Source organism: Marmota monax, unplaced genomic scaffold (genome assembly GCF_021218885.2).
Source record: "Marmota monax isolate L192 unplaced genomic scaffold, Marmota_monax_Labrador192_F-V1.1 WCK01_AAM20220418_F8-fsc00018, whole genome shotgun sequence".
Taxonomy (NCBI): domain Eukaryota; kingdom Metazoa; phylum Chordata; class Mammalia; order Rodentia; family Sciuridae; genus Marmota; species Marmota monax.
The window spans coordinates 23,094,907-23,122,344 of NW_026692201.1; the positions used below are offsets into that span (position 1 = coordinate 23,094,907).

General features: G+C 34.3%; 1 protein-coding gene across 2 annotated transcripts in view; it reads left to right on the plus strand.

Annotated features, from left to right (window-relative positions):
• The window catches only part of Lnpep (leucyl and cystinyl aminopeptidase), a 90,149-nt gene that overhangs the window by 13,353 nt on the left and 49,358 nt on the right, over positions 1-27,438 (plus strand). The window contains exons 1-2 of one of the 2 annotated variants that reach the window (XM_046428913.1): positions 19,953-19,975; positions 22,197-23,037. In XM_046428913.1, the coding sequence (XP_046284869.1) occupies positions 22,220-23,037 (818 nt within the window). In that variant the 5' untranslated portion in view covers positions 19,953-19,975; positions 22,197-22,219. Of the gene's footprint in view, positions 1-19,952; positions 19,976-22,196; positions 23,038-27,438 lie in introns of those variants that run through there. The other variant, XM_046428904.2, reaches the window with a different exon arrangement.

Here is a 27,438-nt window from a genome sequence, read left to right on the forward strand (position 1 = left end):
AGAATGTCTTGATGTTGGAGGATAAAAATATAAAAATAAAATGATGTTTCAAGAAGAACAAAGCTTAAACATTGCCTTAGTGGCTCCATGACACAAATTATGCTATATGGTACTGGGAAGACATTGATTCACTATTCCCTTCTCCCTTAAAAATTTTTGCATACCTTCCATCCCTCCTTACTCATCCTATTTATGAGGCCATTATATAGAATACTACAGGGAGTATTGTATTGGTCTACTTTGGCTGCTGTAATGAACAAGGTGCCAGCATGGTAAGTTTCTGGTGAGGGTTCTCTCTTGCTAAAGATGCCTTCTTGCTGTGTCCTCACATGGCACTTTCTCTGCATGTGTGGAAACAGTGAGCTTTGGTGTTCCTTCCACTTCTTTGAGACTACAAGTCCTATGGCTTTGGGCACTCCTCTTATGATCTCATTTACCCTTAAAGGATTCTCTCTCCAAATAAGAGTCACATTCAGAGTTGACTTTGGGGGGCTTCAAAAAATGAATTGGAAGAGGGGACACAATTCAGTCTATAACAAGTCCCTTCATTTTTGGACAATTTGTTTCTGGAAATTTGAGGGTAAAGGTGAATATTTCTCTATAGGAACCTGTTATTGGTATTTGTGCTGGGAGATGCTTGAAGAATATGGTCATTTTTTTTTTCTGGACCCAGGTTTTCAGGATTACACCAAACCTCTTGTCTCATTTAAGTACTGTCAGGGAGTGATCCAGACCTTCTATATTTATTTTCTTTACTTTGTGTATTTGCTCTATATATTTTTTCAAGCAATACAATGAGACTGACATGCTCAAATAAAGATGTCTGAGGTGTTTAGGAGTTTTTCTTTACCTTTGAAGGTAGAGTTGTACTTCTCAATCCCTTTTATATTCTTAGTTATTGTGAACCCCTAAGAGATTTTATTTATATGTTACAGCTTTAGATTATTATTGTTAGAAACCAACACTGAGAAAAAATTTAAATTTATGTAAAAACAATAAAAAACCTTTTATATGTTTACATAAATAACATTTTTATGAAAAATTGTGCTCTATATATGTAATAAGAATTATAATGCATTCTGTTGTCATATAGAAATTAAAAAAATTTACATTAAAAAAAAGTTTTCCAAAACAAAAAGACAAGTGGGAAATATTATTTTATGTTGTTGCAAATGTTTGGCTTATTAGAAGACAATTGCATTTTCAGATTTTCTTCTGCATTCAGTGTATGTATATCACCTTATCATGTAGCTGGGGAAATGCTGCCATATGCTCATAAGATAAAGGAATGAAAATTTAAAATAAGATATTATTATTCTGAAAATATTTTTAACTTGGAAGACTCCCTAAGAGGGCATCAGGATTTCTAAGGGTACCCATACCACATTTGGGAACTACTTCTCTAAGTATTAAATCTACTGGGGAAGAAAATCTAGAAGTCCATAACAGGTAGGAAGTGGGGCTGTTGGAATGGGTGACAAGTTTCTCAGGATAGATGTACATCCTGAGGCAGAAATGCTCTTGCCAGGCATACCTGAAATGTTATCAGATGTCTTGCTTATTCAAGGATTTCAAAATCATTTATTTTAAACTTGGGTGTTCTAAAGTGGAAAGGACACATGTTTCTTTTAGTTAATTGTCTTTTTTTAAAAGGATTTTTATCCCTGTTTCTGTTTATACAAAAGATTTTCAACAAGCTGCTCCTTTTCAAACCACATGACCAGACCTCCAACTCGCACATCCTAGAGGTATATCATTTAGCTTCTTAGTTGTTTAGTGATTTCTGGACTTGTCTTAATTTTAATGAAATAAAAACTTATATAGCTAAGTTCATTTTTTTTTTTTTTTCCGAACTTGTTCTTAACTAAGGATACAGGATGGTACAGAGTTCTTTGTCCCATTCCTGGTCTACCATAGAATGATCTAGGCTTTTAAGAGAACTAGAATTAACCCTCTTTTTTTTTTTTTTTTCTGGGCTCTTTGGGACCATAAATTACTAAGCTTGAGGCATGTTCCCAAGCTTTGACCCTGGGCCTAAGCAGGTCATGTGGGACCAGCCTGTGGAGTTTAATTATTTATGGAACAGACAGTTCATCTGTAATTAGCTTGCTATAATATGATTTCCATTTGGCTGGCAGTGAGGAAAGGAGGGTACTACACTGAGCCACACACTGATTTTCATCTAGGTGTTCTCCTGGAAGGTTAAATTCTCACATTCCTGATTGGCATTTTGTCAGAGTGAAATGCTGATAAGGTATACACACAGACAGGTCTCCTGTGTGTATTAAATTATTAGAGGTGATTTTATTCTACAATTTTTCTTGAGAAAATCTATACAGGAGTTTAATTATCACCTATGACTTCCTTAAATCCAAACTACTAATTAGTAGTTTCCAGCAACTACTGCCACCCTCCATGTCTCTCTCTCACACCATACACATAAGGCCGTTTCAGATCCAGTTTATCCCATAGAATAAAATGAGATGGAGAGGAACATTCACTCACTGCATTGGCTTCCCTTTTATGGGACATTATATGTGGTTAAATAATATGTCTCCATATATAGAAATGTGTGGTTCTTTCATTTCCAGGACTTTCATATGTCTTGGCTGTTGGTCTGAAAGTGTTCTCTTGCCCGATCATTTTTTGGTATTTTCCTTTTCAACTAAAATAAAAACTTTAAGAAGCAAACTAGAACTATGTCTTAGTTTGTATAAACTATTCATGTTTTATTTTATAATCCAGATGTATTATCAGAAATTAATATAAAAATACTTGCGTGGCATAATGCAAAAATTATTTCTGATTCTGAACCTGCAGCAGTTTCTAACTTGTGTTTATGACTTTATGTTTACTTTATCCTTGAGTTTGAGGAGTGAACACCAAATAAGTTAAAGTATATGTCAAGCCTTTGACTACTGGACACATTGCAGAATAAATAAAATTGTTGCTAGAGCATATCTTAGGTTAACTTGAACATAGCAGGGTTGTCAGTGGTCGTAAGTTCGCTGTAGAATTTAGTATTGTGTTATGATATGGTACAAGAAAGATCACTGAAGCTGTGAAGTTCAAAGTTTAAGTTATCATTAATAATCCTAAAATTGTCTTTCTTCCCCTTTTCCGCCAAATAAGACATAGGGCAAAATTATCACATGTAAACGTGTATGTTCCAGCAAATGCACATAGGTTTCCCTGACTGAACTAGAGCTCTAGAAAAGGTGGTTCAATACTTCCATATTCCTTCAAAATACCTTAAAATACCTATTAACATGATAGGATATTAGTCTTTCACTCTGCTAGTTTTTTTATGTGTCATTAATACTTTTAATCATAAGAACTTGTACAGTTCCTTTGTATGAGGAGATTGAAATAATTGTGGAATGAAAGCTTGAAGTCTGACATGTGAAAGTGTGATATTTGTTCAAATGAATAATCCTCTCAGGTTTATTTGTATAATTAAAATCACAGTACTGCAATATTGTATATTCCTGAATCTTGGGGTGGTGTATTTTCTAAACTTAGAGTTAAAGGCAAAACAAAAAGGAAGACTTTACAATCCCAGCTTTTCCTTTATCGCCCATTCTTTCATAATCACTGGTCTGCTTTCTGTGAATATAGATGATTTTGTACTTTCTTGAGTTGTATATAAATGAAATTATGTGGATTTTATGTAAATTAAATAATTTTGTCCTTTTTTTCTTACTCAGCAAATAGTTTTTTTTTTTTTTTTTAAAGCACTGAATAGTATTCTACTCTAAAAACATAGTAGTTTATTTGTTTACATCTTGATGGACATTTGTTTTGCTTTGGGCTATTATAAATAAAGCTTCTGTGAACACTCTAGACAATGGACATTTGTTTTGTTTCTCTTGGGAAATACCTGGGAATTGTTTGGTTGGGTCATCTGGTGGCTGTATGTTTTAACTTTTTAAGAAACTGTCAAACTTTCAAACCATTTCATATTTTTACTAGCAGTATATGCATGTAATTTGATATGGTTAATCTTTTAATTTTGGGTAATCTAATGGTTGTGTAGTAGTATTTCAGTGTGGTTTTAATATGCATTTTCCTCACAACTATTGCTATTATCTTTTCATGATTTTTTTTTTGTTGTTTGTTTGTTTTTTGGCATTAGGGATTGAACTCAGGACTACTCAAACACTGACCCACTTCCCCAACCCTTTTTTGTATTTTACTTAGAGACAAGATCTCACTGAGTTGCTTAGGGCCTTGCTAAGTTGCTGAGGCTGGCTTTGAACTTTCCATCCTCCTGCCTCAGCACCCTCTCCCCGCCCAGCTGCTGGGATTACGGTTGGAATGTGCTACTGTGCTTGGCCATTAGTCTTTTATGAAATGGCTATTCAAATCTTTTGTTCATTACTTTAATTGAATTATTTGTTGTCTTATTGAGTGGTAAGAATTCTTCATATTCCAGATCCACATTTATACAGAGATAGTAAAAAATATATGATAGTTCTTTTTATATAAAAACACTGAAGATATTGCTCCATTGTTTCCAAGTCATCATAGTTTTCTATTAAGAAATCCATGGTAATTTGAATTTGTTATACTGTTTGAATTTTTCAGTTTTTTTGTTCTTTTTAAATTATACATGACAATAGAATGTATTTTGACATGTTATATATACATCAAGTATAACTTCCCATTCTTGTGGTTGTACATGATGTGGGGTTACACTGGTCATGTATTCATATGTGAACATAGGAAAGTGAGGCCCGATTTATTCTACTGTCTTTCCTATTCCCATCCCTCATTCCTTCCCTCTGTGCAATCCAATGTGTTATTGTTTTTGTTTTGTTTTGTTTTTCCCATCTAGCTTATGTTTTAGGTATACTTTGGGCTTGGTTTGATTATTTATGTCTTGGTTTGGTTTTCTTTTTTTTAGTTTCATTGTGTTTCTTGAATATCTAAATTTATATGTCTTTCACCATTTTTTTTAAAGTTGGGGTCATTGTTTCTTCATATAATAAATTTTTCTTTGTCACTGTGAAACTCCAGCTACATAAATATTAGTCTTTTTGATATTATCCCACACGTCCCTGACATTCAATTTTTCCTCAATCTTTCTTTTCTAGATGATCTTCAAATTGAATAATGTCTGTTAATCTTTACATTTATTGACTTTTTTTGCCATCACCATTATTTTGAAGCTGTTCAATAATTCTTTTTTACATTTTTCAGTTTAAAATTTTCCATTTTTTTTGCTGAGAATTTTATTCTCATTTATTTTACTGTTATTTTTTATCTTAGTGTACTATTATAATACATCTTTAAACTATTTGAAAGTTCCTTTATCTGTTGTCTAATCAAAATAGTAGTGAAATAGTTTGTATGTGAAGTAATTTTGGATTGTATTCTAGACATTGTGTATGTCATATTTATAGTTTCTGTTTTAATCCTCTGAAGAATGTTGTTTTAGCAGGCAGTCAACCTGCTTGAGTTCAGAACTTGAGTTCTGTTTTTCCCTCTGTGGACAGCAATTCTAATCTTGTTTCACGTCTTTTAGCATTTATGTGATAGGCAGAACAATGACCCCCAAAGATGTTCTCATCCTAATTCCTGGAGCCTGGAAATATTTTAGGTTATTTTGTATAGGGGAGTTAAGGTTGTGATTAAGATATAGTTACTAATCAGCTAACATTAAAATAGAGATTATTCACGATATCCACATGGGTCCAATGTAGTTATACAGGTTTTTAAAAGTGGTGGACAGATACCAAATAGTGTCACTGTTAAGAAAGACTCAACAGGCCATAGCTGATTTTGAAGATGGAAGAGGGACCCAAGCCAAGGAATGTAGTTTCTAGAAGCTGAAAAAGACAAGGAAATGGATTCTGCCCTAGAGCTTCTAAAGAATCTTAGAACCGTTGACATATTGATTTTGGCCTAGTGAGACTCATTTTGGACTTTTGATCTCCAGAACTGTATATTAAATAAGTGTATGTTGTTTTAAGCCCCCAAGTTTGTGGTAGTTTGTTCCACCAGCAATAGAAACTAATATACTTTCCTATATTGGTGTTGATCACTCATGTACATGTGTAGCTCAGTGGCTTTTCTGTAATTTTTTGTAGATTTGTAAACAGATTTAGGAGATCCTCTTTCCCATTCTTTCCCCTCTGGCATTCCCTCCAAACTCTACAGCCTGAAAGGACTATTTTTTTTTCTTCCTTTATAGAAGGAAGAAAATTTGGAACTCCCAGTTTTACCTGACTGTCATACAACTGATTCTTACTGTAGCTTGTCTTCAAGGCAAAACAAAGAAAGGAAAGAGAACAAAATTAAAGCAGACAGTCATCCCCAAATTTGTCTCTACAGTCCATCATAAGGTGAAGTGAAAATCTAGACACCTGCAAAGTAAACTGAGTGCAAAACTTCTCTACACATTCATTTTTTTCCCTAGTCTTACACCTAATTCAACGAGTTTTAGTTAGCTTGGTTTTATTCAGTTTTTCCAAAGATTTCACCTGATCATCTCAGAAAGGCTTTCTTCCTCTGTTTTATAAATTAGTTGAATTACCTAATAGCTATACCACGCATAACTGGAAATGTCACAGCTTGGTCTGGGCAAACTTCTAACTAACCTGCAGTGCTGAAGGGGAGCTGGCTAGTCATGAATGATGGGTATGCTGTGAGTACTCGTTTATTAGACTTCCATTGCCACAGTAACAAATTATCACAAATTTAAACAACTCAAATTTATTATTTTACAGTTTTGTAGGTCATATACCTGACAGGAATCTTACTAGTCTAAAATCAAGGGATTTCTAGGGTTGTCTTCTCTTCTGAAGACTTTGGGTAGCATCCATTTCCTTCACCCATATTCCTTGGCTCCTTGCCCCTTTCTCATCTTTGAAGCTGGTAAAGGCAAGTCAAGTCCTTTTGACATTACTTCACTCTATTTTGCTTCCTTCTTCCACTTTCAAGGACCATTGTGATTTCATTGGACCCAGAAAGTTTCTATAAGATCAATTTTGTTTTTCTCTATAATTAACTTTCAGCTACTATAATGTTCTCTGTGTTTGTTGAGGTGTTCTGTGGGTAGAATTCAAAAAGAGATGGGAGTGGGATTATTTGGGTGTGGTTCATGATACTGCAAAAATATCCTTGGTCAGTTAACCAAAATAGCCATGTAAATCACATTTACCTAATTTAATCTTCTGCTAGTATTTTTTAACTTCTGCTAAAGTTTTGTAGCCATTTGTTTATATTAGACAAGATGATTTTGTGTGTGAGAGATTGAACCCAGAAATCTGCATACTAGACCAGTACTCTACCACCGGCCCCAACAAAATGATTTTAAAACAACATTTGAAGATTCAAATAATAGATATAATAGTTTTAATATGGTTTTAGCTTTAGATTTTTTAAATATGGTTTAGTTAAAGTTGTAACTCTTTTTAGCTAACTCTCCACATTTTACCAAAGTTGAGTTTGGGGGGATTTTCTGAACCTGAGAAAATAAAAGAATTTTTGAGAATTTATTGTCTATTTAAAATTATAAGTATGCTTCTAGTATCAAGGATGATAACTCAAGTGTATTTAAACACATTTTAATCCATCCTACTGCTTTTTAAATTTATCTTTTAATTCCCAGATTATAAAATTGGCTATATCAAATAAATATTTGTAAGTAGAAGAAATTGTTTACTATTTGATACTGTGAATCATAATCAGAACTGGCTTTCACTTGAACTTACAAATCCCCTGAAAAATAAACAACTGTAGTGAAATTCCATCCAATGAATAAATCTAAACTAAAAAAGCAAAATAAAATGCATGCAATATTATTTACTATCAAATTTAAATTTTTAATTAAAATACATTTTTGGCAAATTGGTCAAGTTATAGGGTTGGGGTTAGGAAGTGTCATTACCTACCCTTTCAGCCAGGACACTAAACTAAATCCCAACAAGTGACAGTGTAGTCATTGATTTTTCCTTAGTGATGACCATATGTTCAGACTATTGTTTGTAAGAGACAGAAAAATAGTAAAATGCGTCAGAAATATCTGTAATAAAAAACAAATTAAAAAAGTTAGAAAGTAGAATTTTATCACTGAGGCAGAAAACTTTATATTAAAAATTATAGTCTTTTATCTTATCTCATTTTAGTGTACCAGGAATCAGCTAGTGCTAAAGGGGAAAACCAAAACAACAACAACAACAAAAAACAGCAAATAGATTTTTGTCAAAAAAAATCAACTACAGTACATGAGAAATTTCTCTAAAAATCCTTTCCCCATGATTTTCTCTGTGATTTTCCAGGCTCTGTTTTGTCTGAGATCACTATGGAACTTTGTTGTTTAGAACTTTATTGCTCAGTTTGTTTGTTCTCTGTGGTGATTTTTATACTTCTGATTTGTTTTAAAGTCTTGAGAATTTATTTTCTTATAAAATGTAAAAATTTATTTAAAAAATGAGTCCCATTTCTCTTTTTATAGAAATAAAAAATCCAAAGTAGAGCAGTAACTTGTAGCACCACATAGACATCCTTCAGTTCATGAATGCTTGGGCGATTTTGAGATATATTATTATTTGAAAATAACTCACTTTAAAAAAATTGTGGTACAAAAACAAATGACTTCTCAGAGGTTGCTTAACCATTTCCTGTGAGTCTGGGAAAGTGGTTGTTTTCAAAATCATCAAGCAGTATTTAGATAGAAGTAAACTTAGCTGAGCAGTTCTATGGGTTGAACTTACTGTTTCCCTTCTATCTTCCTGTAGAGACGTTAAAATTTTTAAAATGTAAAAAGGAAATCTAACAAATGGTAATTGTTTTATCTGTAAAATATAATAGAATTAGAAGTTCCAGGGATATTCTTAAAGACTCCTCTGTGCTACCTCTCTGTTGTTTAGCCCAGTGTTAGTATGTGCTAAAGCCCTTAGTGAATATTGCTGTTTATCTTCATCATTGTTGGTGGTGATGGTGATGATGATGTTGGATTTACTTTTTTCAGTATCAAGACTGCTCCTATGCAAGGGTTCAGGCAACACTTCTTCACATCCATTGACAAGGGAGTAACAAATTGTTAAATCATGTGTATCAAAGCCCTTGTGCTTAGGAGAAAAAGCTCACAGATGCACACAGGGGGTTTGTATAAAGAATGAAAAGTGTCCTTATACCAAGTGTTTCATTCTCTCCTTATCTTTCTGAATTGAAGTCTGAAGTCCCTGCATGTGTTCCCATTTTAAAGATACCACAGAATTGTAGAACTAGTTATTATACACAGTGTGATTTCACTTTTGTCTTAGGGGACAAATAGTGTATAAGAATAGTTCAGGGGCTGAAGGAGTAGTAGTAGTTCAGTGGTAGAGCATATGTGTCCCCAGCACATCTAAATAAATAACTCACCAAAACATTAAGAGTGATATTGTGTGAAAAAAGGAATAAAGAGATCATTTATTGCTGCATAGCACATTACAACATGATATAGCTTAAATCAACAGCCCTTTTATTTGCTTGTGATTCCTAGATCAACAATTTGGATTGGGCTTAGCTGAGTGTTTCTTTGACTGTTTTTGCCTGAGGTCATTTTTATGGCAGCCATCTCCTGACAGCTGGACTTGAGACTGGATGGTCTAAGATAGCTTCATTCATATATCTGGTAGTTGGTGCTGGCTGTTTGACAGGATGGCTTTCCATATGGTTCCTCATCTATAAGGAGGCCAGCTTAGATTTCTTTTCATGGGGCTGTCAAGGAAGTAAAAGAAGTATTGAAAGCTCCAAGCAAGGCCTCTTAAAACCTAGGATTGGAAATTCTACAATGTCCTTTTCTACTTTATTTTGTTTATTAAAGCAAAGCCAAGAAAGACTAAGCAGTTGAAGATATAGTCTTCTTATCTTAATAGGAGGTCTGTCCCATGGGAGAATAATAGCGGATTTCGTCCTGGTATCCAGGTTTCCTCATTTTACTGTCCAAGTCCAACAGTATTGGTAGTTTCTTCATTAATTTATTAGCTTTAGATTTTAGCAGATTAAAACATGATCGTTCCAATTTTTACATATCAAAAGGATATATAGATAATAAAACACCCAACATACACAACTCTACCTATCAGAAATAACCACTGTTAAAAATTTTTATTTACATTGTATTCAAGTGGGTATTTATTTAAAATTCTAAAATCTGTTATTCTCTATATTTTTAATATCTTTCTGTGTTTAAGATAGAAGTAAATTTTGTCTACTTAGTATTTTATTAGATATGAGCATACCCATCTCTATTATTAAAAAATGAAGTTGTGCTATGATTTGGATATGGTTTGTATCCCAAAAGTTAATGTGTTGGAAGCTTAGCACCCTGTGTAGTATTGTGGGAGGTGACAGACTGTTAAGAGGTGGGGCCTGGTGGGAGGAAGGTCCTTAGATTGTTCAAGGATGCCCATAGAGTGGGGTTAACGTAGTTCTTGTGGGACTCTGAGTTAGTTCTCAAAAGAGTGTTTTATTTAAAAAAAAAAAAAAAGCCTGATCTCCATTTCTGGCTTCCTGTCTGACAATGTGATCTGTTCTTCCTGTATATGCTTCTGCTATTGTAATGCCATCTGCCATGAGGAGTCCCTCACCAGAGCTGGTGCTATGTTATTTAGACTTTCAGAAAGCTCCCAAACTGTGAGCTAAATAAATCTCTTTTCTATATAGTACCTAGCTTCAGGTGTTCATAGTAACAAACAAACAAACAAACAAAAAAGGACTAACAGATTATTTCCCATTTTTTTCCTATATAAAAATACTTCTGTAAACATTCTTATGTAACTCTGTGAAGTTACTCTTGGATTGAATTATTCTTGTACACCTCCTTAGTTGAGGAATGTATTTTAAACTTTGATATGTATTCATGAGGCATGATTTTAAAAATTCTTGGTTTAAAATAATCAGTGAGTGCAACTTTTAAGGGCTAGGTTCATTATATTCAAGATCATGTTAAAAAATTTCTAAAAACTAGTTAAAAATGGAAAACATAAAGAAAATACGATCCTTTAGCATTTCACTTATAATTTAAAATGTGCAAACTTAGTTGCTAATATTATCCGACTGACTAGCTTTTATTTTACATATGGGTTCACTGATTAAAGTTCATCTTTCATCTTGTATGTGATATGTTCTAATGATGATGCACCTGTAGTTTCTAGGTTTTTGTTCTTGTTTTGTTGTGGATTGAAAACTTCAAAGAATGAGTGCAAAAATCCTAGAATTCCACCTTTTTCCCATTCCTTTCTCATCTCTTAAGTTTCTCTTGCTTGTGTCTAATTTGCTAACAGTGTTATTTTGGGGTCTCAGCTTTGTAGGGTCTTTCTGAGGTATAATTCAGTTTTCATAGAAAAAATTTTCACTTAATACAGTATTTACTTTATAAGTACCATTATAATTTTTACTACCATAAACTTGTTTGAGAACAACTAAATCTTGGTAATTCTTGATAGGAATATAACTACTTTGGTGGGACCAAAGGTGCTTGGATTCTAGACAGTAGCCCTGTAATTGTAGGCATTCAGTGGCTACTTGTTACCACATGTCTCACAGAGAGAGTAAAAATGTTGGTTAATTTGGAGTTTGGCTTAGTGTTCATAGGTTAGAAGAACTTCTGCCTTGTTTGTTGCAATAGATAATTTCCTTTCTTTTCTGACAGAAATGACTTCTTCATTTTTTTTTAACTCCTGTTTTCTAGTTAAAATTTGTAGTACACTACAGGCATTTATTTGTTACTTTCCTTAATCTTTTATATTAAATTCTATATCTTTGAAACATTTCACAACAGGATTCTTCATGTACCTATAGTTCTTATTTTTGATATGCTCTGCAGTAATTGTCATTCTTTAGTATAATTTCTCCTTTTTATCTTAAGTAATCTTCTTCATAGATGATTAAAGCAATGTGCTTCTAAGCTACAAAACTAAACAAGAAAGTAGTTCAGCTTCTTTGCTTCCCTTGAGCATTGAAATGTTGATTTTTTACTCATAGAACTATGAAACTGCACAGATAATAGCAGCTGTGATTAGACTCCGTAAATAATAGTACAGCAGGGAAATAGAATATGGTGGAAAGTTTATTACTCAGTGTTTTAGTTTGGTAAAGTATATTTGATATCTATGTAATGTTACCTTTTAGATTATTTCAACCAGAAAAGTTGAACATTTTGCAAATTTTAATTGCCTCCTTAAAAATTACAGCTGTTCTTAGATATCTGAGTTTTATTGTATACATGCAGTTGAGGCAAATGAGCATGACTTCAGATAACCAATCCCTAGGAATGTCTTGGGAGTGATTCTAGCATCTTTATATCAAAGCAGCCATTTGAGAAATGTCTTTGAAGTCAGACAACTTAAAGTGTAAAAATCTGCATTAAACTCTAAAACAGATAATATCTAAAGTTGCACAGTGGCCGAGATCCTGCATGAACACTCTGTGGCAGACTTTAAAAAAGCATCAAGAGGACAGCATTGATTCTTTGATTTTTATGTGGCCTGAGACAAAAATGAAGTTTCTGGATCATTCATTTTTTATGAAATTACCTATTAATATGTGCTGCAATGACAGTTAAACATCATCTTTTATAGTAAAGGTATGAAGGGGGAAAATTATGCTAATGGATCCTGAAAAGAAATATGAATATGCTTGGCTGAAAAGTAAATGATGTGTTAATTATGAATTTGAGGCTTCTACATTTATTTAGTATAATAGCTATAAACTCTATTAATGTGGTACTTCATAGTTTGAAAAGTGTTGTGACTCATCTTGTTTGATCTGTATGGTCAACTCTGAGTGCAGTGGCTAGCAAAAAGCAAGAGGGCAGTTATCCCTATTTTATCATGGAAAACTGAGGTTCCAAAATACACAAGGCAGTGGAGCCACAACTAAAACCCCTAGGTTTTTCTCTATTATTGTTAATGTTTTATGAGCCATAATTGATTTAAATTAGATGCCAAATTTGAACAAAGAAGAGGAAATGTAATGAGTGGTCTCAAGAATCTGTATCCAGTAAAATGCAGTGACTCTGTGCCCATAATCACTGAAGTAAACCTGGGCCCAACAGATTTAAGACCCAGCCCCATAGCAGGTATTAGAAGGACCTTGTTAAAACCTCATAGCTTACCTATGAATTCTGTCTTACTTTAAGCTTCAGTAAACTTGGGTTCAGCCTTTGCATGGACAAAGTAATTTCCATTAATTAATACTTCATTTTGTTGTGCTGATTACTGCTATTTTTATTTCAATATTTATTTTAGGCTTCTTCCCTGCTAGGCCCAGGAATACCAAGATAAGTAAGAGAAAAGCCTTTCCCTGGAGGAAGTAACCATGAATGAAGAAAAATTTGTAATTGCAGTTTACTTTTGCAGAAATCCCCTTTTCTACAGAGTAAGCCAGGCCTTGAGATTTTTCTAAACTTCTTTCCTCAAATTATAATTCTTTAATAGGCAAAAAGTTACCAGGGTTTAAGGAACTGATTATTTTAGAAAAGTAAATATAGTGCAAGTTTTGAACTCAGTTTTTCATCCTAACTCTTAAAGGTCAGGTTTGAGAGGCTGCTTGTGGTATATAGTGTAGAGAGATTGAGGTGACTCATAATTTTGGAATGACTGTTTTGATCTCTCCCTGTAACCTCTGTGGAACATTGGCAGGGTGACCAGCATAATTAACACTACACAGTCCAATTATAAATAAAACTCTGAGTGCAGTGGCTAGCAAAAAGCAAGCTTGTATTTGGTAATCTTCCAAGTTGGCAGGATTACTTTAGAATAATGACTAGATAATGTGAAATTTACTATAAATCAAGTGACTTTTCCTCGATTAATCCAAGGAGTTAGTTACCATGAGGGGAAAAATAGATTATAGTAATACCTGTGGAAGTCTTACTGTTATTTTTTAAAATTTTTTTGATGGTTGGGCGGAGCACATGTTTAAGCATTTCTTTATTGCAGTCCTTCTAACCTTTTTTTTTTTTTAAAAGAGAAGAGTTATACATCTTATTTTTATGCTGTACTATTTTAGGGACAGGAGGAGAATTGGTCAGAGTAAGACATTTGTTCCAATAATAGTTGAAATGATTTTTAAAAGATGAAAGAAACTTGTGATTTTTAAAAAAATTATGCTGGACTAGTGCAATCAATAAAAAAGGGGGGAAAGGAGGCCTAAGGGATGAGGCAGTAAAAAGAATAGAAAAAGGGTACAAAAATAAAGTGATAACAGGAACTATTCATGCTTAGGAGAAACCAAGATGATGGTCTTACTTGTGGGTCAGAAGCAGGACAGGCACTGTACATGGTTGTATGTACTTTATAGGTCTGTGGAAGAATGGCTGAAAGCCAAGGACTGATTTAGTTTATATGTAGGATTGACCATTGGGTCTCTGAGATTCAGACCAAAGGTGCCAGCTGTGAAGATTTCATTTTGCATAACTCTAACCTAAACTACTCTAGGATGGTTGTATTTCTGCAAAATGAGTCTCAGAGTTGTGGTTACTTAAATGAAGTAAGAATTTAAAATAAGATGCTTAAAAATTGCCCTCCCCTTTCCTTTTCACAAACTCATAAGTCAGAATGTGTATATTTTCTTAACTGGAATATAACTAATATTATCACTAGCTAATTTTTTCCTGAGATATTCTTGAGAGATGGAAAGATTTAAGATGGGCCTGTTAAAATAGATCTCTGTCTCTATCTCATGACCCAGTTCTGATTGGTCTTTTTAATTAACCTAACTACCCTTTTGTGAAGAAATGAAAAATTGGTCTTTGAGATCCACCAGGACTGGATGATATATGTGGATTTTAGACCAGTTTCTAAGACTATATGATTTAGATGCAGATTGGGCATGGTGGTGCATGCCTATAATCCCAGGACCACAGGAAGGTGAGGAAAGAGGATTCCAAGTTTAAGGTCAGCCTCAGTCAGTGATTTAGTAAGGCCCTAAACAACTTAGTGAGACCCTGTCTCAAAATAAAAAAATTAAAAAAAAAAAAAGATTTAGAGGTAAAATCCCTGCCTTCCTGCCCTCAAGCAGCATTTTTTAGCTTTTCTTATTTTTATTTTTTTAACATAGCTAATTTTTGTGTGCATCCTTTTTTTCATATTTTTATTGGTGCATTACAATTATACTTCCTTGTTACATAGGCATTCATGCACACAATATAACTATAAAATTTGACAAATATCATTCCTCAGTGTTTTCCCTTTCCCTTCTCTCCTCCCTCCCTGACATCCCTTTCCTCTACTGATCTTTTTCTTTTTCTTCTCTAGCTTTCACATATGAGAAAATGTGCGACCAATTCAACTTTGTGAATTTGGCTTAATTTCACTTAACATAATGTTCTCGAGTTCCATCCATTTCCTGCAAATGACATAATTTCACTTTTCTTGATGGCTGAATAAAACTCCATTGTGTGTGTGTGTGTGTGTGTGTGTGTACATTTTCTTTATCCATTAATCCATCGATGGACACCTAGACTGGTTTTGGCTATTGCTACTTGTGCTGCTATTAACATGAGTAAGCATGTATCACTGTAGTAGGATGACTTTAAATCTTTAGGATAAATACTGAGGAGTGGTATACCTGAGTCATATAGTGGTTCCCTTCCTAGTTTTTTGAGGAACCTCCATACTGATTTCCATAGTAATTGTAGTAATTACAGTCCTACCAACTGTGTAAGTATTCTTTTTTTCCACATCCTCTTCAGCATTTATTATTTGTACTCTTGATAATTCAAGCAGAATTTTGTTTTTGCTTTAATTTATTGTTCTCTCTTTTGTATTTCATTGGTTTTTGCTCTGTTCTTTATAACCTCTCTTTACTTGGGTTTTATTTGCTATTTTGTATCTTCTTAGGGTGGAAACTAATATAATTGATTTTAAAGCTATTAATAATATAAACATTTTAAGCAGTAAGTTTATCTCAAAATATGATTTTTTTAAATTATTCATTTCAGATATTTTCTAAATTTCTTGTGGTTTTTCTTGGCTCATGGATTATTTAGAAGTTTTTAAAAATTTTTTCCAGATATAGAGATTATTTGCCTAATATGCTAATTGATTTTTTTTTAATAATTTCTGATGTAGTTGGAGAACAAATTCTCCAAAAGACCATTTTAGAGGCCAGGGATGTAGGTCGTACAGAGTAGAGCACGTGCTTACCATGCATGAGGCTGTGTTTTATCCCTTCATTGCCACTAATATAAACAACAACAGCAACATCATCATCATCATAATGCTGTAGTGTTTTGAAGTTTATTGAGATCTTGTTTTATTCCATGATGGTGAATGTTCCGTATATATGTTTTATAATTGTTTGCTTTAAGTTTCTATAGATATCAATTAGATCAGATTGGTTAATAGTATAGTCCATATCTTCCATGACTTATGTATTTGTTGTGTACTTGTCCTATTAGTTACAAAGAGAAGGCTACAAATTCTCCAACTGTGTTTTTTCTCTTGAATTTCATTTCCCCTTTTTACAAATTTTGAAATTGGCATTGGGTATGTACATATTTCATATTTGTATCTTGTTGGATTTCTCCTTTTATCATTATACAACTTCCTTCTACTTTTTAAAGACACTTTTTGTGTCTTCAAACTTAAAATGCATCTCTTGAACTGGGAATGTAGCTTCTTCCTAGCATGACTTAAGCCCTGGATTCAATCTCCAATACTTCAACAACAACAAAAACAAAATTGTGTCTCTTCCAGATAGTATACAGTGGTTCTTGCTTTTTATCCCAGTTTGGCAATGTCTGCCATTTAGTTGGAATGTTTAATCTATTTTTAATTAATGAAATTATTTATATGATTGTGTGTAAGTCTATCATTTTGTCACTGTTTTCATTTGCTCCTTTTGTTTTTGTTTGTTTCTCCTATCCTGCTTCCTTGGTATTTTTAGTGTTCATTTTATTTTCTCAATTGGAATCTTAACTATACATTTTTTTTTAAAAAAAATTGCTTTCTCAGTGTTTGCTCCAGTGCTAGTACTACACATCCTTAACTTACTGAAGTCTCTGTGTAGTCTGTTGTACCACTTCACTTTTTATGTCTGACCCTTCTTACTTCCTGCTCTGTACCTCCTACTTTTTACTTAATATGTGTCTTTTCCCTTTTTCAATTTATAAATATGATTTAATATAATTTCTCTTACTCAGTTTCTCCCTTCTTTGTGTTCCTGTTTTTGTATTTTTTATTTCCAAATTTTATCAACTATTTACAATGTTATTTTTGGTTTTATGCATATAGTTTTAAAAAATAGTCTTTTAAGATGAATACAAAACATGCACTTACTTTTAACACTTATATATCATTTCTGGTATTCTTCTTTCCTTCATGAAATCTGTGTTCCTATCTGGTATCGTCTGTGTTCATTCTGAGGAGCCTTCTTTATAATTCCTTGTAGTGTATGATGACTTCAAATAAATCTGTCAGCTCTAATTAATCTGAAAATACCTTTATTCTAGGGCTGGGGATGTGGCTCAAGCGGTAGCGCTCTCGCCTGGCATGCGTGCAGCCCGGGTTCGATCCTCAGCACCACATACAAATAAAGATGTTGTGTCCTCCAAAAACTAAAAAAATAAATATTAAAAATCTCTCTCTCTCTCTTTAAAAAAAAATCCTGCTATGATAACTTCAAATGAATCTGTCAGCTCTAATTAATCTGAAAATACCTTTATTCTATCCTGTTTCACTGATTTGAAATGCTCAGTTGATGGTATTTTTCTTCCAGCCCCTTAAAAATGTCATTCTGTATCTTTTGGCTCCCATTATGGTGAGGAGAAGTTAATGTTCTTCATATTGTTTACTCTTGTATGTATGCATTGTTTTCAGCCTTCTTTAAAGATTTTCTCTTTATCTTTGATCTTAAGCGGTTTGACCATGATATGCCTAGATATGAATTTGTTTGTATTTATTCTCTTTGGAGTTTTTGAACCTTTGGATCTGGTAAATGGTGTTCTTTGTTAACCCTTGAATCCCAAGTTTATAATTCTAAGACTATAATAAATATTCAGATATGATTTCAGAGTTACCAGATTTTTTTATTTGTTGCTCAATTTAAGTTTTTATAGATGTTCTACATCTGGGATGATGAGACAAAATGAGTTCAACTTAGAAATTTTTAGCTATTTTTTAGAGATTTTTTTTCAACATCAAACTATTTATGGGGCTCCCATTATATATATATTAGATTATCTGATATTGTTTCACAACTATGTGATGCCATATTTTTCTTTCTTTAACCATTTGTTTGTCAAATTGGTAATTTCTAATGCTCTGTCAAATGCGTGAAGTATTTTTTTTCCCCTTCTATCTCTAGTCTGCAGTGATACTTCCACCTACAGTTAGGTTCATTCAGTGTGTGTGTGTGTGTTTGTTTGTTTTCATTTGAGTTATTCAACTATTCATTCCTACAATTTTAATCCCCCACCTTTTTTTTTTTTAAATTACTGGGGATTGAACCTCAGGTTTCATGCATGCTTGGCAAGTATTCTACCACTGAGCTACATCCCTAGTCTCCTCTTGTTATTTTTTTTTTGGGGGGGGGGTGCGTGGATACCATGATTGAACTCAGGGACACTCAATGACTGAACCATATCCCCAGCCCTATTTTTTTTGGATTTTATTTAGAGACAGCATCTCACAAAGTTGCTTAGAGCCTTGCTTTTTCTGAGGCTGGCTTTGAACTCGTGATCCTCCTGCCTCAGCCTCCCAAGCCACTGGAGTTACAGGCATGTGCCACCAGACCCAGCCCTCTTTTTTTTTTTTTTTTTATAGTCTCAATTCTTCTCCTGACAATTCCTATCTAGTCACATATTCTTCTTTAAAAATGTTCCCCCCACCCCGGGCCATATTTATAATATAGATATACTTGTATTATATTATATATAATATATAATATTCTTTGGGCCATAATAGTTGTGCTAATGATTTTGCTCAATGTAATATTTGGGCCATCTTAATTTCTAATGAGATCTTTTTGCTTACAAGCCACATTTTCTTATTTCTCTGAATGTCTAGTAATTTTTAAATTACTTATTGGACTGTACTGATGATATACTGTAGAGATGCTGTGTTAAACACACACACACACACACACACACACACACATATATGTTTTTATTTTAGTCAGCAACTTTGTTACTGTCTGATCACCTTCTATAGGTTTAGTTTTAAATTTTGTTAGGACAGATCTGTGGAAAGCCCAAGGTAATTCTCAGGCCCCTTTCACTTAACAAGAGTCATCCTCAGATTCTTCTTTCAATGTGGATATCATTAGAGCTTGGTTTTTAGGCTTTCATAATATTGGTGTACAGTAGGCTTTATGTGAGGGTGTGACTTTTGCTCCTAAGTTGAGGGCCATTTCAAGGTGAAGCCCAAGGTGTTAATGAGTTCTTTTCCCTCTGGCTAAGTTGGACTGCCAACGTTTCCTTATACTGCTTTGACCTCCAGTATTTCTTTATCATTTTAACCTTATTGGAGCCACTTACTTGTATTCCTCCTACATTTGGCTGAGGACTCTCAGGAAATCTTGTAAACCTCTCTGGCCTCTCTGCATAGCTTCCTTCTCCCCAGTGCCCTTGTCTGTGCTGTACTTGGACTTCAGCTTGTCATGCTACATAGTGACTGAAGGCAGAGAATCAGAGTGATTGTGGGCTCACCTTTTCCTTCTCTCTGAAGTCACATTTTATTTTGCCTTCTACAGTATGTGAAACAGTTGCATCATTTTGTCTAGTTTAATATTTATGAAAGAAAAAATAATCTAGAAAAAATTACTCTGTCATATTGGAAGTAGAAGTCTCCCACAGAAATTTTAAGGGGTTGAAGTAAACTTTAGTGGTAATTTAAAAGGGAAAGTAAACTTTTTCTTTCTTTCTCTTTTCTTTTTTTTTTTTTTAAAGGAGTCTCACTATGTTGCCCAAGCTGGTGTTGAACTCCTAGTCTCAAGTGATCCTTCCACCTCAGCTTCTGAGTATCTAGGACTATAGGTGTGTACTCACACCCAATTGGTAAAGTGAATCTTGGTCTCTTATGATTAGAGTGAAAAAAAAGTAAAATGAACTTATGATGCTCATAGAATGAATCATTTCTCTGTAATCATTCTGCCTCCCACCACTAGTCACCTGTTTACTTCTCTCTTCACAAAGGAGACAAATTGAGTTCTGATACAGAAGAAAGCACGTAGAGAGATGCATAAGGGAGCATAATCGTCACACATTAGGCAAAAAGTTAAAGGGCTCCTAGACCTTTTTTTTTTTAATAACAAAATAAGCAGCTAAATTATAGCACTGTGCCAGGTACTAAAAAACTACCATAGAACATTTCTAAACAGTAAGAGTTCATTAAAAAACTTTTAATAAAGGATTTAAGTATAACAGTTATTTGCTCTATTAATTAAGTAAATGACCCCAAATCAACTAAATTATCAAACAAAATAAACTTTGTCATAAGAAGCTGAAAATTGTTGGAAGCTTAGAAGTTTATTCTCAAAAGCGGGGTGTTGTAACCCCCTTCCATTTTTAGACCATTCACAGGATATGGCACAAATCCACAGCTAGAAAATGATTAAATTTTTTTCAAAGAAAACTTTAAAATAGTATTTCCTTTACAAAGTTCATGATGGAGAAGAGATAAGAAAAGGCACTCTCAGTGATACTCCCCAAAGCAGAAATGGATAAGGTAAAAAGGAAAAGAAAATTTGTTTTTGAAAGGTAATAAAGAAAAAGGGAAAATAGACAATAACTTCATTTATATTCTAGCAAGGTAAGCTGAGTTATGCAATAATAGGTGTTCACTAGGTGAACTGGGGTAGTAAGGAGAAATAATATTTAGGCAGAAGGAGCAGAGGAAAAAAGATGCATGAAGGTTAGCATGTACTGGCAACATCCAGGGAGGGGATGTGAGAATGTGCTTTTCTTAACAAGGTAAAATATGATGTGGCTGCTGCTGGTCTGTATATCATGCTCTAAGTAGCAAAATTTTACCCTGATATTTATCAGTACTTCATTTCATTAAATACGAGTTGACCTTGTTTAGTTACTAAGTTGTCACCTTTTATTGAATTGAGTAGCAGGATGCATTATAATAAAATTTGAAATCATAAGTTTTAAACTTGGGCTCAAATATTAGTATTATGACTAAATCACTATATAGCTATGAAAATAAATCAACCCATTTCTGTTCTCTGTTTTCTCATGTCTGAAATAGAATGCTTGCCAGTTCATATAATTGTTGTTAGTCCTAGAAATGATATGTGTAAGTGCTTTGTAGGGAAAGGATGATTCAATTTGATAACTTCTTAAAAGCTGAAATTTTATGATTTTAAAATAAAGTACAGTGAATGGTCTAATCCTAAAAAGTATTGATATATGATGATTATTTACCCTTTTTCTTTTTGAAGGGTATCACTTTTCTCAGTGATTCTTGGCAAATTGGAGAGATGGTTCTTTGTAGTTTTTGAAAGCTTCCACTACTTTCCTACCCCAAGACTCACTAATACTCATGGTGTGATATTTAGAGATTTTTGTCATATAATTTTTATTACTTCTTGCTTATGGAAATTTTCCATATAACTTGCTATTTTCAGTTTGGTATGGGACAAGAATAGCCCTCTTCTGGGGGGCAGAGGACAATAGTCCATCCTGTTCACCACTGGAGCCTAGAAATAGGGTGACCAGTTTGTGTTACTCCCCAGGAGGAATGAAACTCAGGGAGGGAAGAGAGCAACAAAGACCTTGAAAGGAGACTCAAGGTTTTGGGGGCAGGAATTCTGGGGTCAAGGTGGTTCAAACCCCAGAAGAAGGGCATGGACTGTAGGTGGGTACATCCCTTTGATCCTGTTGACTCCTGGCCCTGTGGGGATAGACACAACCAGGCAGGCCAAAGCAGCCACTCTAAAGCCTGGAACAGGGGCCCAGGTTGTTGGGTAGGAATATATGAAGAAAATTAATCTGTAATCTCAGCTGTATTTTTTTAATTTTAGCCTATTTATTTATTTGCTTTATACTGTGGAATGTTTTATTTATGTGTGGGTTTTTAATTAATGACTCAAGGAGGTCACAAGCATCTTATTTAATTCAGTAGCTCTGAAATAGAAATAAGTCTTAGTAAGTTAAAAATATCTTACATTAAATATGTTTTTGCTAAAAAACATCATACTATAAACTTTGTTCCTTAACTCTATGCCTGTCCTTATGTTTGGATTTTTAGATCGACTTCAGCTCCCCAGGAATATGATTGAAAATAGCATGTTTGAGGAAGAGCCAGATGTGGTGGACTTAGCCAAAGAACCTTGTTTACATCCTCTAGAGCCTGATGAGGTGGAATATGAGCCCCGGGGTTCCCGACTGCTGGTGCGAGGTCTTGGAGAACATGAGATGGACGAGGATGAAGAGGATTATGAGTCATCTGCAAAACTACTGGGCATGTCCTTCATGAACAGAAGCTCAGGCCTTCGGAACAGTGCAGCTGGCTATAGGCAGAGTCCAGATGGGGCCTGTTCAGTACCCTCTGCAAGGACCTTGGTGGTCTGTGTTTTTGTCATTGTGGTTGCTGTCTCTGTAATCATGGTGATTTACCTACTACCTAGATGTACCTTTACCAAAGAAGGCTGCCATAAAAAAAATCAGTCAATGGAACTAATTCAGCCAGTTGCAACAAATGGGAAGTTATTTCCATGGGCACAAATTAGGCTTCCCACTGCCATTATGCCACAGCGCTATGAACTTCACCTACACCCAAACCTAACCTCAATGACTTTCAGGGGTTCTGTGACAATTTCAGTTCTGGCTCTTCAGACCACATGGAATATCATTCTTCACAGCACAGGTCATAATATTTCAAGAGTGACTTTAATGTCAGCACTTTCAAGTCAAGAAAAAGAAGTTGAAATCCTGGAATATCCATATCATGAGCAAATTGCCATTGTTGCCCCTGAAGCCCTTCTAGCAGGACACAATTATACCATGAAGATAGAATATTCGGCAAATATGTCTAGTTCTTATTATGGGTTTTATGGTGTCAACTATACAGATGAAAGCAATGAGAAAAAGTATGTAGCCTTTTCTATGCTGTATGATGACTTCAGCAATATGGATCCCTTTTCCACAACAGACCTATTAACTGAAATTTTTTTTTTAATTTAAGAAGTTAGGTGCCCAATAGAATGGTGGTTTGGGAAAATATACCATTACTCTTTGGCAAAGCTTTGAGCATATATCATCGTGGGGTGCGGGGTAGGAGTTTGCTGATGGAAGGGGATGGATAAAGTTTTTGTCAGTTATATTCTGTATCATAAACCTTAAGTTATCTTCAGCTTTTACTGGTTTACTTATTCTATGATTCTAATTTTCTATCACCCTATGAAGTCTCTATAGGAAGCAGAATAAAGAGGAAAATGGATTATTCTTTAAGACCTATGTGCAGAATTTTTAGGACATGCTTAGTCAGATGGAGAAAGAGGACACAAAGCATGGTATGCTTATATATGCAATTTTTAGTACCCTTATCTTTACTGGTTTACTTTTTAAAGAAAATTCTGGTTTGACTATTGGATTCTGATGGAAATTTTTTAAAAGTTTAGGAGACAAAACATAAAAGTATTCAGCTACTTATTTGGATGATATATTTCTCCCTTTAATTCATAGCGTATAGCTGGAATTTCCAAAAAGATAGATTTCACACTGTATATAGGTTATTCATAAATGGTTATGTCAGTTCTCTTATGTGCACAAAGTCTTTGTCATATCTGCTCAATGCAATTGGAGCATTCTCTCTATTACTTTGTGTACCAGTATATGAATTACTGATGTAGGCAATTTGGCTAATGTTCCTTGATGTATTATGAGAAATAGTTAGAAATGAATATTTTGAACCTATCTTAAGAAAACTTTTTGATCCTTCTCAAATGAGGAAACAGGCAAAGCAGTATCTGTACTTCTCTTCAGTAAGTAATTTTAGTTTTTCTTTCTATATAATACTTTTTTGGGAGAGGAGGGTACCAGGGATTGAACTCAGGGGCATTTGACCACTGAGCTACATTCCCAGCCATATTTTGTATTTTATTTAGGAAAAGGGTCTTACTGAGTTGTTTAGCACCTTGTTTTTGCTGAGGATGACTTTGAACTTGCAATCCTCCTGTCCCAGACTCCCAAGCCACTGGGACTATAGGCGTGCCCACTTTCACAGCTTTATATATAATACTTTTAAAATAAATGACAATTCTGTTGCTACATTTCAATTCATATATTTGACATTGAACAAAAATTTATAATTGAAGTGGCAGTTTGGAGTTCTTGATTTTAGTCCCCTTTTTATAGTCATCATCATCCCTAAGAAATATAGGATGTACATAAAAAGAATGACTTAGTGTGCAAGCCCCTAACTATCTCATCTGATTAGATCATTGCCTCAGAGTCCTTGGGCCTATTACTGTATGATGGGAAGCATGAATGTTGTGTAGCAGAGTAAGGTGATTTTGGGTATGACTATTGACTCTTACCATGGACTGGTTGTATTGAACTTCAAGTGCACTTTCCTGAAAATCCAATGATAAACAAATCCATGTAGAACATGCTGGAAAAATGGAACATGGTTTCTCAAAATTAAAAAATACAGTATTAAAATAGTATTTTAAAGTCTTAAAATAAATTAGCCACTGTGATACATTGCTTCCCTAGTTTACACCTCCTTTGTACATTGTTATCCCTAGCGCTTAGAATTCTCTTACCTGACCACCACCTAATTTGTTAATTGTTTTGAGCATTACTTGAGGAAGCTCTGAAACCACTATTATAAAAATGTAGGTTCATTAACATACCTGTTAGAGTAATGAAGGCCCTACATGATATCTTGGTAAAGGTACAAGTTTAGAAGATTATTTATACCTTTTAATATTTTATTATTTATACATTTTACTTATAATTCTGAGCAGTTTTTCTTTTTCTTTCACTTTTGATTATGCTTAGTTCTACTGGAAAAGTTTTTATACTTTCTTCTTTTTGAGGTATAATTAGAAAAAAATATTTAAACTAGTAGATAAAGTAATTAAGATATATATTCCTTGATTAGAAAATCAGCACGTATGTAACACCATGTATGGCCACTATGTGTGGTAAGGAAACTACCTGTGTGCCCTAAGTAGGGGACAGTGAGTAGTAACCTTGCAGTTAAACAGAAATTGTTGATGACAGACTTAAGATTCTAGGTGACAAAATGATCGTAAAAGAACTAGCAGACAAATTTAAGATGGAAGTTCTTTTGTTCGTTTCTTCATCCTTCAGTCTTTTTCTTGAACTCTTGAAGCATCCTCTTAACAGATCTCCTGATCTGTAATATTACTATAATCTTCCCCACAACCCCCATTTTTTCATACTGATGTTGATTTGTTCCTATGCTTACTCATATTTCTGTATTTGTTTCTATAAGTTTAGATGACCATCCTGATCTTTGGCTTATAATCCTTCAGCAGTTCCTCATTTCTAAAGTGGTTTAGTTCAAGGCCTTTCATTTCTGGCCCTTGTTTTCCTCACAGCTCTTACCTGCTATATTAAACTTCCTGTGCACTTTCCTGAAAATCCAATGAAATAAAAGCCAATATTTACTGGGAGCTGAAGTGCAGAAACTGTTGCATTATCCCCTTATCCTCTTATCCTTTCAACCCCACTAAGAAGTAGATATTAACATATTCATTGTATAACTGAAGAAAATGAGGCACATAAAGCAACTCATTTGTCATCTATGACTAGCAGATGGCAGAGTGGGAACTAAAAACCAATGTCATTTGAATGACAGAGGGACATTCTTAGCCACTGTGATATATTGCTTCCCTAGTATACACCTCCTTTGCACATTGTTATCCCTAGTACTTAGAACTCTCTTATCTGACCACCACCTAATTTGTTAATTGTCTTGAGCATTACTTGAGGAAGCTCTGAAACTAACTTTCTGAAAGCAAACATACTCACCAATAAAAGAATGTGCTTCAAAGTATTCAGCCTACATAGAAAAGATTATAATATCATCAAGAAGCAGCTTTCTCAAAGAGACTTTTGTATGAGATAGTTATTATTCCATCTCTTTTAATAGTAATCTAAGGTTTTATTTGTCTTAGAGTGTTATGATTTAATTTTAATCTATAAGTAGGCTCTTGTCTAAATAGTAGTAGAGATAACATAAAACTTTATTCCCTGGTCCCTTGTGGTCCTTCTGTTAACTAGGTAAGAACATTGGGGGCAGGGTAAAGAAATGGAATGTTAGAACGCTGATGTGTTTATATTGTTTCACATATGTTGATTGCTATCTTTTTTGCAGCTTACCCAATTAGAAACAGTCATTTGGGCACACACTTACCAAGAAAAAAATACAGTAATTTTAAGTGTGGAAGAAGAATTGTGGTGATCTAGTATTTTTAATAAATATTAATATAGGACTTTGTGGCATATAAATAGTTTTTATTATGATTAGTCTTATGTAATTTTCTCAAATACCTTGGGTGTTTGGAAGGGAATCCTGTCACTGATTTGCCCAAAGTTACATAGCTGGGAAATTGTAGAGTTTGGGTCTTCAGACTCCACTTTCCACACTGTTCCTTTTTTACTTATCATCTGACAGTGAAAACTAAACCCCAAACAAGAAAGGTTGCTACACAGTGGCTGTACATATGCCTTATGGCCTGGGAATGCACCACAGGGGCATACTTGCCCTGATTGTTTTACGGCCGTTTGGATAATCTCCCAAATGGAGATTTGCTTTATTTCTCTACCTAATTGGAAATCTGCATTTTACCCCCTGTGTCTTTTTATACTTTCTTCCCAGCCTATAATTGAGGACTTTATATGCGTCATAGCCTTAATAGTTGCTACTGTGTGGGAGGGAGGAAATTTTTGATTCACGTCTGAGAGTAAAGGAAACCATAATACTACAGGGCAGCTAGATTTTTCAGTCTTGATCAGGATGTAACCTGTGAACTTGAAGTTTAGTTTGGTGAAGCCAAAGTCTGTACAAAAGATTAGTGGCAATTAATGACAACCCTTCATATTGATCTTCCATCAGACACCTGTCCAAGACCTCCATGGCCAGCTGCAGCCTACCTTCCTGGCTTCATTTCTAACTACACTCAGCAGCTGCCCTAGTCCATGGACATACCTGCTCTCTTTCCTTGTGCTGCCCATTCTTCCTTGAGTCTACTCTCTTCCATTTTCTGCCTGCTCAAATATCCATGTTTTAAGGCCCTCTTCAGACTTTGTACCAGTTTCCTTAGAGTGTCTTTAGCCACTAGTCAGAATTTGTTTCCTACCCCTTGTCCCACTGCTTTGTTTTTACTGCCAGGACATGATTTACAACTTGATATGCCTCTGTGTATTGTATAAACCTCTGCCTCTCCTAGTTGATTATGGGTCCTTTAGGGACTGGATTGTACCATATTTATCTTAACACCCCTAGTACTTGGCAG